We start from the raw sequence: 13061 nt of genomic DNA, 5'->3' as shown, positions 1-13061 counted from the left end.
TATGGCGTGTGACATTGACAGAATGCGTGCTGCAAATATCAGATATTATGTTTAAAAGAAAATAAAATCAATAATTCAATAAATTTTAGTTAATTATAATAATATGCAATCTTTGAAAGAATTTATTAAAACAAAATTAAATTGTCATCGCATTTAGTATTGGAATGCTAAAAGACTTGCAAAACAATTCGAAGTCGTCGTGGCCTAAAGGATAAGACGTCCAGTGCATTTGGATCTAGCGATGCACCGGTGTTCGAATCCCGCAGACGGGTACCAATTTTTCTTATGAAATACGTACTTAACAAATGTTCACGATTGACTTCCACGGTGAAGGAATAACATCGTGTAATAAAAATCAAACCCGCAAAATTATAATTTGCGTAATTACTGGTGGTAGGACCTCTTGTGAGTCCGCGTGGGTAGGTACCACCGCCTTGCTTATTTCTGCCATGAAGCAGTAATGCGTTTCGGTTTGAAGGGTGGAGCAGCCGTTGTAACTATACTGAGACCTTAGAACTTATATCTCAAGGTGGGTGGCGCATTTACGATATAGATGTCTATGGGCTCCAGTAAACCCTTAACACCAAGTGGGCTGTGAGCTCGTCCACCCACCTAAGCAATAAAAAAAAATAAAAATTAGTGTTGGAATGCTAAAAAACTTCCAAAACAATTTCAAGAGACATTTTCTTCGGAATAAAAATTACGCTGTCTGTATGTAGACTAGATGTATAACCCTGGTCAACTTAAAATTAATATTTCTAGTAGTAGAAATTTTATCCGCATTATAGTAAGCGCTGTCAGTATTCACGAATAACTTTAACTACCGAAGTCCGTAAAATCCAATAGTAGTACCAAGAAACCAAGTGGGGCAATAATAAGTCCGATATAATGCTGAAAGCTCACACGTCGTAAACTTTATGAGAGTAAAGGCATTTGTGTCAAAGTTTACATGTAAAGCTTCATTTGGAGCACTTGAGCCCAAAGCTTTATGTTGTAGTTTGAGTTTTGAGGTTAGATCTGTTTGAAATGTTCCCAAGGAAGTGCTTTAGTAATTATCTATACATATAAATAAAATTCGAGTGTCTGTTTGTAATATTGAAATAGCCTCTTTTTACTACATAGATATGGGTGGTTGGCAGGAACTGGATAAGAGAAGCCGAGGATCGTGCTCAGTGGCGAACAATTGGAAAGGCCTATGTCCAGCAGTGGAATGCTATAGGCTGATGATGATGATGATATGGATATATGATGATATGGATGATATGGATACGGTACATACACCAAAATAACATTTTTTCCAATTTTTGTCTGTCTATCTGTCTGTCTGTCCGTTTGTTCCAGCTAATCTCTGGAACGGCTGGACCGATTTTGACGGGACTTTCACTGATAGGTAGCCGATGATATAAGGAGTAACTTACGCTATTTTTTTAGACTAGGTTCGCCCCGCGGCTTCACCCGCGGTACGACAATAACCGCGGATAACATCGCGGGACTCTCTAATAAAACTTAATGTTTCCGAAGCGAAGCGAGGGCGGGTCGCTAGTAAATAATATATTCAGTTATACTCTATTCCAATTACGAAGTCCCATGAGACAGGTGTTATTATTATGTTATTGTGCCTGTGAATTAATTGTATGATTTAGATTGATTGTGTATTTTTTAAACGATATTTACGACCATGAACAAAAAGTGATTATCTATCTATATATTAATACGTGAAGCAAAAACTTTGTATCCCTTTTTACGAAAATTGCGCGGACGGAGGAGTATGAAATTTTCCGCACTTATAGAGAATATAGAGAAGAAGTGCACAATACTAATTTTTTTTTTAAAATAATGCTTAAAAGATACAAACATATACAAAAGTCAATAAAGAAAACATTACACATACTACATACTATATAGGTATATTTGACGCACACACGCATGCATACTATTTATTGTCAAACTTTTGTTCTTGGCGTCTGTTGTCAAATTGAGAATAGATTAAATATTGTTTGCCTTTGATAATATTTTTTATAGTGTAGTCTTGGCGAAATTTGTGATTATAAAAGTATAAAATACAATCATAATAGTGTATAAACTTACAATTCCAATTAATTATAGTCGAATTTCGGCTACTGCGGGACCTCAAGTTATTTCAAATTATACGAAACGTGAAGAGTTACGTTTTAAGAAATGTCAAAAAGGACTTCATAATTGGAATAGAGTATAGTTTTTGAGGTTTTATTATGATGAAATCTGGTGAATATGCGGACAATGATTGGATGTATTGAGCCTTCTTTGGTAAACACATCAAACTTTCACTTCTAGCACGAATCAGTCGTACGTTCAATCTTAAATGGGGTATCCGATAAAAACCCAATCATTATTTTTGACCTAACAAAAGGTGGAAATAACATTTTTTCTATTTAGCCGTCAAAATTTCGTTAAAGCGGTCGCAAGACCTTCGCAATTCATAAGTACTCAATATAAGAAACAGCAAACATGTAAGTATAAGTTGAAACAATGTTATTGACACATGTTGTGTGTATTTTCGGAACACGGCATTTCGGACTGAAAATACTTCAAAGTCATAGCACAAGGTTACCCAAAACAATGGTTTGATGAAATTTTGCGTCAACCAAACTTCTTTATGTAGGGAAAAGCTCAAATCACATCAAAGCAAAACGAGGGTATGATTGAGAAATATTAAAAACCACGTTTTTCTTGGTTTACTTTTGGCAATCTGGTCGAGTAGTTTTTTTTAAGAATTGATGTGAAACCAGCCGAATGGGCTTCTTATCAGCCCATGGACGTCCACTGCTGGACAAAGGCCTCCCCCAAGCCTCGCCACAAAGACCGGTCCTGCGCTGCCTGCATCCAGCGGATCCCCGCGAACCTCAATAGATCGTCGGCCCATCTTGTGGGAGGCCTACCCACGCTACGTCTTCCAGTACGCGGTCGCCACTCAAGAACTTTCTGGCCCCAACGGCCATCCGTTCTGCGAGCAATGTGTATGCTGAATGGGCAAGAAGTTAAAATTTGTAGCCCAAAATCGGACGACAATTCAACAAACAAAAGTTCCTTTATGCCTCTTAATTAATTAACAAAACTTTAACATTGACTTCAAACAGTTTCAGACGATTAAAAAATCAATTCTTATAGGAATCTCATTTTTGTAATCTTGTTTTAAATAAAATTGGTATCTCTTTGATTCGAAAGCTATCTACTATGCTATGACATTTACACAAAAGACCAGCGCGTTACCATCAAGACGACCCACTACGAACATGGAGGAAGTTATTCTGACACCGCTCGCAAATCTATAAATCGTACCGTAAAATATTGCTGCTATATAAATGAGAGTATAGAATTCACTCTCTTTTACAGCAGTCGATACTTCCCATTTGCGCCATGAAAAATGTAGCTAAAATTTTAATAGTACAGTCTTATTGAAACATCCTTTAATTAAATGTATTTATTTATTTCACCAATACCTCTTAACATGGGCATTCACTGTAACAGAATCATTGTCTTTACCTAAAAACTCAATTTCATCTAAATCTCTGATAACAAACAAATTATCGCTCTCTAAGCTTCTTCTAAATCTATTTCTCTGTAAGTTCTGAAAGGGCGTTCTATTTCTAACGACTTTAGAGTTCCATTTCTTTTGTCTTCTTTTATTCGCTTGTGTCGTTTGTTCGTCTTTTAACTTTGGTTCTGTTCTGAGCGTGCCCATTGGCTTCGGCTGAAGTGTGGGCTTTGTCATCTGATGGACATATAACTTCTTTATCTTCATCCTGTTCCTCTTGATTATCTTCTGGATCGTGCTCTTCGGGGTCTTCTTGTATTTCCTTCTGGTTTTCTGGTCATCGTATGCTATCGCTGGTACTCGTAGAATGTTATCTGACTTGTCTATATACGTTGAGTTGTGTTGTGGAATCTGAAATAGAAGGACTTTTAGATAACTAAATTTAAATATGCATTAACTTACACTGTCATTCAAATTAGCTGCTTTTAATGGCGGTATAGGTCACCTAGGGCTGATTATATCTGAGAGATATAAGTGATAAGTCATTGTCATAAAGCAAGAACTGAGTGTTTTTGTTGAAGATATTTGAAATTCGAGTTCCTTTTCCAAGACTCGTTATTTTTCTGCTGTTTTTTGTTTTTCATTTTTATTTTATGGTTGGAGTAAATGTTTATTATTATTATTATTATTATTAAATTTGAGATCTCGGTTATTATTAAATTATTTGTATTCCTGATAGCGTTAGAACACGGTAAAGTCATATGTTAAAGGCCATTGAATTTGAAACATATTATATTCTTTTTTTAAGCCATTTTGTGTTGAACAAAAGCAGTCAAAGCTGCGATCTCTGAATCAAGAGACCACTGGGACAGGAATTCATGAAACAAACACAAAAAGAAAACATTAAAACCATTGTTCCGAGGCTGATCGTATCAAATTTACACGAAAGCAAATTTCAGTGCCTTATAAACGCCAATTAGGAGCCGCGGAGAGCTCTCTAGAGATTTACACAAATTAATGGGTCTTACTTAAATGACAAAGGGTCAGTTTACATTGTTATTTTGCAATTTACAGTTTCCTTTAGAGTCGATCACAGCTAAAATGAGCGGGATGGTGGTACCTACCCGTGCTTGCTTACATATTATAATTTTTTATTACAAACCAGACTTTGCAGGTTTATTTTTTTATTACAGAATGTTATGTCTTATTAAATTAAACTATTACTATTGCTTCCCTTGGAGTTTGGGCTTGAACTATCATCGATCATCAATGGCGCATATCGAATTGTGAAATGCTATTTGTTCTAAGCGACATTTTGCTTATGAAGCGACATTTATCTTTGCAATCAAAGATGCGCTTTATTTGGTATTAGCATCGACAGCTCGGTATTTTTAATTGAACTTAAATTAAGTTTAATCCATTGTTATAGATTTTTTTTTATTGCTTATATGGGTGGAAGAACTCACAGCCCACCTGGTGTTAGGTGGTCACTGGAGCCCATAGATATCTACAACGTAAATGCCCCTCCCACCTTGAGATATAAGTTCTAAGATCTCAGTATAGTTACAACGGCTGCCCTACCTATCAAACCGAAACGCATTACTGCTTCACGGCAGAAATAGGCAGTGCGATGGTACCTACCCGTGCGGACTCACAAGAGCTCCTGCCACCAGTAAATGTTATACAGCATTACTACATTTGTTAAATATTGTGAATGAACTCGTTATAAGGCCCCATTTAAGTTCCTTTCGGCTTTACGGGTAGTTTTGTATTAGCTCGTATATGTATTTAACCTCTATATGATTTATGACATAAATCTTAAAAAGATTATAACAGGTTGTACAGGTGACACATATAATAATATGGTATTTTCTATATTGAAAAATTAGAAGAAGAAACATTAGAAACATAAATTTCAAATTCAAATTCAAATTCAAAATCATTTATTTCAACTTAGATGTCAGTATGACACACTTGTTGAATGTCAAAATACAAATAACAATGTTAACTCTACCACCGGTTCCAAAAAAGCCACAGTCCTGAGAAGAACCGGCGAAACAAACTCAGCGGGCTTTTTTTTCTTTTTGTTTTTTCTCAAATATATTCTTTTTTTTAAATAAATAGAAATATTCACAATAAAAGAAAAAACAAGTCTAAAAAAATAATAATAATAATGAAAAATGAAAAGGCCAGGAGCGAGCGCCTCATTCCCACGTAGTGCCATCTAGTAAATAATCCTTAACTTTATAATATGCCTTGTTGCACAAACGTTCCTTAACAGTTTTCTTAAATCTATGAACAGGTAGTAGTTCAACGTTTAGTGGGATCTTGTTGAAAAGCTGTACACCCAGCCCCCTAAAAGAGTTGCTTATTTTCTTAATTCGAGCCGCCGGCAACGCAAGCCTATGTTTGTTCCTAGTGTTCACATTGTGCAAATCGCAGACTCTGGGGAATTCTTCAATGTTTTTACGCACGTACAATAAATTTTCAAAAATGTATTGGGACGCTAAAGTTAGAATTTTGATTTCCTTAAACTTGTCCCTCAAGGATTCCCTCGGGTGCATATTATAAATAGCACGAATAGCCCTCTTCTGCAGGATGAAAATCGTTTCGACATCGGCAGCATTGCCCCATAGCAAAATGCCATAGGACATAACACTATGAAAATAACTAAAATAAACCAAGCGTGCCGTATCTTCATTAATATACATTCGTATTTTTTTTACCGCAAACGCTGCAGAACTAAGCCTACTCGCTAACTTGCATATGTGAGGACCCCACTGCAGCTTAGAATCAACTGTTATACCAAGAAAAACTGTCGAATCCACAAGCTCCAGTGTCTCTCCACTTACAGTAATATTAGTGTCAACTTGTCTAACATTAGGTGTAGTAAATTTTATACATTTTGTTTTTTTGTTATTTAATAACAGATTATTAACACTAAACCAATGTACCACGCGCGAGATAGCATCATTCACATCGTCATAATCTTCCAAATGTCGTTTAATTTTAAACAATAATGATGTATCATCAGCGAATAATACGACCTCGTGACGGGTTTCAATAAACTTAGGTAAATCATTGATATATACAAGAAATAGGAAGGGACCCAATATGGAACCCTGAGGAACACCCATATTAAGTAAGACACCGGAAGATCTCGTTCCTTTAACGTCTACCTTTTGGATTCTTCCGGATAAATAAGATTTAATAATAATTAGAAGAAATAATAAGAACTAGTGAAGCCTTAAATGTTGTTTCTCTTTACAGAGCATCTCAATTTGTGTTTTTTACTGGCCAAACTTTCCTATATGGTCTATCGATTTGGAAGATAATTATAAAATAAGACATTATAATATAAACTAGAGGTCCCGCAGTAGTCAAAACTCGACTATAATTAATTGGAATTGTAAGTTTGTACACTATTATCACTTTTGGCACTTCTATCGAAGCTTCCAGCATACGGGATCTCTGAGGGACTCTGCAAGTGGATCGCTAGCTTTTTGGATGGACGGAGCATCGCAGTTGTCGTCGATGGCTGCTGCTCCGATACCATGACCATCAACGCTGGTGTTCCACAAGGTTCGGTGCTCTCCCCCACGCTTTTCATACTGCATATCAATGACATGCTATCTATTGATGGCATACATTGCTATGCGGATGACAGCACGGGGGATGCGCGATATATCGGCCATCAGAGTCTCTCTCGAAGCGTTGTACACGAGAGGCGATTAAAACTTGTGTCTGAAGTGGAGAACTCTCTGGGGCGGGTCTCCAAGTGGGGTGAACTGAATTCAGTTCAGTTCAACCCATTGAAGACACAGGTTTGCGCGTTCACTGCGAAGAAGGACCCTTTTGTCATGGGGCCGGAATTTCAAGGAGTATCCCTGCAGCTTTCCGCGAGTATCGGGATTCTGGCATTGCTGACGTCCATGAGCGACGGTGCCACTTACCATCAGGTGGGCCGTATGCTCGTCTGCATACAAAGGCAATAAAAAAAAATCATTGTATTTTATACTTCTATAATTACCAATTTCGCCACTATAAAAAATATTAACAAAGACTAACAATATTTAATCTATTCTCAATTTGACAACAGATGCCAAGAAGAAAAGTTTGACAATAAATGGTATGCATGCGTGTGTGCGTCAAATATGTATGTAGTGTGTGTAATGTTTTCTTTATTGATTTAATGTATCTTTTATGCATTATTTGAAAAAAATATTAGCATTGTGCACTTCTTCTCTATATTCTCTATAAGTGTGGAAAATTTCATACTCCTCCGTCCGCGCAATTTTCGTAAAAAGGGATACAAAGTTTTTGCTTCACGTATTATTATATAGATTACATATTTATGCAATAATTTTAAGTTATTTCGTAGTAAGAGCAAAGATACAAACGAGAGAAAACGACCGAAATACTCTTAATGGCGTACAGTCACGCCATAAACATGGCATTTTCCCTTCATTAGGAAGAGAAATTTTTCTCAAAGGAAAATACACAAACAATGCTAGTTTTCGGTATCATTAGGGAATACATAACGATTGCTTATTTATAATATATTATATGCGAATGATAGACAAGCAGGCTTATTTTATGGTAAGCGATTAGAGTCGCCCGTGGACTACAACACAGTACACACTGTGCCTAATAAGAAATGGACTCCACGTTAGATAGCGGACACCCGCTATCTAACGTGGAGTCCATTTCTTATTCATAGGCGATATTCCGTAATGCTAAATCAATCTACTGAGTGTAGTTCGATCCACATTTGATTAAAATAGGGTGAAATATTCACTGTAAAATGGTTTTTGGTTTTGTAAGAAATTTTCAGGTAAAAACGAATTCATTGATAAAATAAATAGGTTATTCGATAATTACTTATCAATTTACTAGTGGTAGGACCTCTTGTGAGTCCGTGCGGGTAGGTACCACCACCCTGCCTATTTCTGCCGTGAAGTAGTAATGCGTTTCGGTTTGAAGGGCGGGGCAGCCATTGTAACTATACTGAGACCTTAGAACTTATATCTTAAGGTGGGTGACGCATTTACGTTGTAGATGTCTATGGGCTCCAGTAACCACTTAACACCAGGTGGGCTGTGAGCTCGTTCATCCATTTAAGCAATAAAAAAAATTCACAAACTAGTACCTACTAGATTTTACGTAAAAATCAAAATCAAGTATCAAGTGCAATAAAAGCCCAAATATTACGACATTTGATCCTTCCCCTTCCAGCGATAACGGAAGGAAGCATACATCAAATAGGAACATCTTTATTTATCTTTATTTCATTATTAATTTCATTTTACTGTTTATTATTATTTAATTATCTATTTAGGTATTATTATTTCTTATCGGTTGTTAGGTAATACTTTTGCAAATCAAATTATTCAGGCAATACAAAATCTTATTAAATTAATTAATTAGGTAAGTCAAACTATTATTTGCCTCTCAATCTAATGGAAATCAGCAATGCGAATAATACGCTTAGATGGGTGGACGAGCTCACAGCCCACTTAGTGCTAAGTGGTTACTGGAGTCCATAGAAATCTACAACGTAAATGTGCCACTCACCTTGAGATATAAGTTCTAAGGTCTCAAGTATAGTTACAACGGCTGCTCCACCCTTCGAGCCGAAACGCATTACTGCTTCACGGCAGAACTAGGCAGGGTGGTGGTGGTACCTACCCGTGCGTACTTACAAAAGGTCCTACCACCAGCAATTACACAAATTATAATTTTGCGGGTTTGATTTTTATTACACGATGCTATTCCTTCACCGTGGAAGTAAATCGTGAACATGTCTTGAGTACGTTATTCATTAGAAAAATTTGTACCCGCCTGAGATTCGAACACCGGTGCATTGCTCAACACGAATGCACCGGACGTCTTATCCTTTAGGCCACGACGACTTATAATGCCCGTCTAATGTAAGCGAAAACTCACCTGAGCAGAAACAAAAGAGAAATTCACAAATATAGAAAGAAACAGTAATGTATTATACATATTTCGTCACATTCGATGCATAGTCAAATGACTTTGTAACATTAAAATACAGTCATTTTATGAATCCCGTGGAAAAGTTTACAAAATACTTAACGAAAACACGTACATTGTTGTCGGGTGTTTGTTTTGTAAATCTAGCGGAAGTAGTTTACGTTTTTGCTTTTGAATTTCTAGATGCTTTGTGTGTTGTAAGGCGTTGGTTTTCGTGACAGCGATTTTGGATTTATTCCTTGATTTAATAAGTTGTTCAGAGAATCGTCTTAAAAACATCGGTTATGATACTCACTGATCGAATCTAATCATTTTTAATTACCCCCGCTTCTAATTACAAGTGCTTAATTATTTTTCCTGAAAAAGGTGTCAATACGAATATTTTAGTACCTATGGACTGCAATAAGAGATAAATAATCAGAAAATCCTAAAGTTGCCTTCCTATCTATAAAAATGTGAACAAATTTAGGACAATTTAAGCAATACTTTAAAATACGCCAAAAATACCACCACTTGAGCCAATGATTCACTTGTTACATTAGTATGTAACCCGGATCATTACTGGTGGTAGGACCTATATTTATTGTAGTATAATGGGAGGTTTTTAGTGTCGTAGTTAATTCTTTAATAAAAGGCCGCATTAATAATTTACAGCAGGACAACTTAATTTTATTTATTAATTTATTACACTTCATGTATTATTCAGATTGGCGGACTAATGCCTAAGGCATTCTCTACCGGTCAACCAAAGGTCAAAGGTAGTGCAGAGAAAATAACACGGCATATTAGGATCGAGCGATGCAACGGTGTTCGAATCCCGCAGGCGGGTACCAATTTTTATAATGAATTAGGTACGTACTTAACAAATGTTCACAATTGACTTCCACGGTGAAGGAATAATATCGTGTAATAAAAATCAAACCCGCAAAATTATAATTTGCGTAATTACTGGTGGTAGGACCTCTTGTGAGTCCGCACGGGTAGGTACCACCGCCCCACCTAGTTCTGCCGTGAAGCAGTAATGCGTTTCGGTTTGAAGGGTGGAGCAGCCGTTGTAAACATACTTGAGACCTTAGACCTTATATTTCAAGGTGGGTGGCGAACTTACGTTGTAGATGTCTATCGGCACCCGTAACCACTTAACACCAGATGGGCTGTGAGCTCGTCCACCCATCTTAGTTATAAAAAAATAAAAGTAAAAAAGAACCATCGATATATTTTAATCAAAACAAATATCTTATTATATTTTCTGAATTGCGAATGCCCAATCTGGAACCTGCTTTTACAAATAACAAATACAAAGCAAAATAAAATCCGTTGCGTGCGGTGTGTCTCGCGCGGACCAATGGACGCGTACCTTTAACCGACTTTTTTGTAACTTTACAGGAGAGCCATTCAAAGCTTAAAGTTTGGAAAAACAATCATGACAAAAAAACTTCTTCAGCTATTTGAATGGAGTCCTCCTTGCGTCGTATTGCGCCTTTTGTATCACCTTCGCACGCACGATTTTTCTCCATCCATTCTTGTCTCTGGCGGTGTGGAGGGCGTTGTGAAACGTGGAATCAAGAGCGGTGCGGATCTGGTCGGACCAACATATTGGGCTGCGCCCCCGAGGTCTTTTTTTTTTTTATTGCCTTTGTAGGTAGACCAGCATACGGCCCACCTGATGGTGAGTGGTTACCGTCGCCCATGGACTTCAGCAATGCCAAGGGCAGAGCCAAGCCGCTGCCTACCGCTTAATACTCTCCACAAGCCTCGTTTGAAGAAGGACATGTCATAGCGCTATTCCATCTACCTTACCAGTCACGATGAGCCTTGAATGGAGTAAGCTTAATTGAAATTCAATTAAAAACCCATCGAACTGTTGATGCTAATTTAATTACAAAGATAAATGTCACATATTAAGCAAAATGTTGCTTATACCAAAGAGCCTTTCACCCTACGATATTATTTAATGCAAAAACGCTCAACGCTCCGCTTGTGAATCTATAAGTCCTTAGCACGTAATCACATTACCGCTACCACTGTATCTGCGCTTACATGCCCGCTTTTACTGACATAATAATTGTGCTGGAGAAAAACATATAAAATAGGTTTGCACGTGAGTATCTCTTTTGTGAGGGAAAATGTTAACGAATATTTTTCCTTCTACCCGCAATCCGCTAAATATGGCCGGGAAGACGCGTATTCAATTCTGTATTTGAATTCAGTTGCTCTACTATAAGTCTGGTCTACTTAAAGGATCCTGGGAAACAGTAGTTTTGTGTCGACCAGGATGTGGTTGTGTGGGAAATTCATGTTAGTCGGCCACGGAAAAAAGACCGGCATCTCATGGGTCCTCTGATCGCGACAGGACAACGCAAAGCTGCCGTCACCCAGAACATATCTTGTCGAATCCCTGAATTCACTCTTGGTGCTTTTAAGCCTCTCAAGTACCGGTCTCGACCGTCGAAGAGTACGACGAGCGAATTAGCCTATAGACACAGCCCACTGAGTTTCTCGACGGATCTTCTCAGTGGGTCGCAATTCCGACCCATCGCTAGATTCTGCGAAGCACTGCTCTTGCTAGGGCCAGTGTTCGCAAAGTCACTCAGATTGCGCCCCTGAGCTCATTTACCAGTCCGGGCATATCTGGAATAGCCTCTTAGGCTACCAGCAAATAAGTAGGGGAAAAAAAGAACATGGGTCCTTTAGCTTCACTTTGACACATCTCGCGGATAGCGCATTTTTGATGTTTTCTACCTAAAACTAGAAAACTTAGCACTCTCTTCTATAGTCCTCGTGCACTATGACTTGTATATGTATTTGGCCTGGCTGATGGTGCAGTCACTGTTGCGCATGGACATCAACAATGACAGGGGCACAGGTAAAGTCAGATGAACCCGGATCACGTTAGTTCAACATCAAAAATATTTTTTATGCAGATCTCTCACTCCGAAACTGACAATGTCAACAAACATGACAAGCCGAAGGAAGTGACAAATCAATTTGAAACAACAAACAAAGAACAGATCATGCAAAAACTAAGACAACAGTTCAACAAATTCGATGTAACAACATGATTATTCTGGTAAGACCATTATATTATTATGCATTTATTATGTTTGCGATAAACGCTTTTTACGACAGGCTGTACCGGAATACCGTTCTCGTCGAGCCCGTCGCTGGCGACGAAGGGTTGGGCGAGTAAACTAACCCTCAGACACAGCCCACTGAGTTTCTCGCCGGACCTTCTCAGTGGGTCGCGATTCCGATCCAGTGTTAGATTCTGCAAAGCACTGCTCTTGCTAGGGCCAGTGTTAGCAACGCCTCCTGGTTTGAGCCCCGAGAACTCATCTACACGTTAGGATGACGCAGACATAGCCTCTTAAGGCTATCAGGTTAGGAAGGAAAGAAAAAAAATGACGGAACACGCGAAACTAATAGCATATTAGATTTGGTGTACCTGTTATTTTGATTACGTAAGAAACACAGAGCTGAAAAAAAATCACCCATTTTTGTTTTAACTGACTTAGTGGTGCAGTAGCTAGCAACCTAATGGCTAGCAAGA

At 37.9% G+C, this 13061-nt stretch overlaps 1 protein-coding gene across 1 annotated transcript; it reads right to left on the bottom strand.

Annotated features, from left to right (window-relative positions):
- Nucleotides 1–3445: 3445 nt before the first annotated feature.
- Nucleotides 3446–9624, bottom strand: LOC114252943 (uncharacterized). Its single transcript, XM_028187635.2, has 2 exons — nt 9461–9624; nt 3446–3925 (listed from the first exon to the last, which is right to left on the bottom strand). The coding sequence occupies exons 1-2, from the start codon at nt 9518–9520 to the stop codon at nt 3470–3472; spliced, it is 516 nt and encodes a 171-aa protein (XP_028043436.2). The 5' UTR covers nt 9521–9624; the 3' UTR covers nt 3446–3469.
- Nucleotides 9625–13061: the final 3437 nt, after the last annotated feature.

This window comes from Bombyx mandarina, chromosome 26 (genome assembly GCF_030267445.1).
Source record: "Bombyx mandarina strain Sakado chromosome 26, ASM3026744v2".
In the NCBI taxonomy this organism is placed as follows: Eukaryota; Metazoa; Arthropoda; class Insecta; order Lepidoptera; family Bombycidae; genus Bombyx; species Bombyx mandarina.
This window is presented reverse-complemented; position numbering and strand designations above follow the sequence as displayed.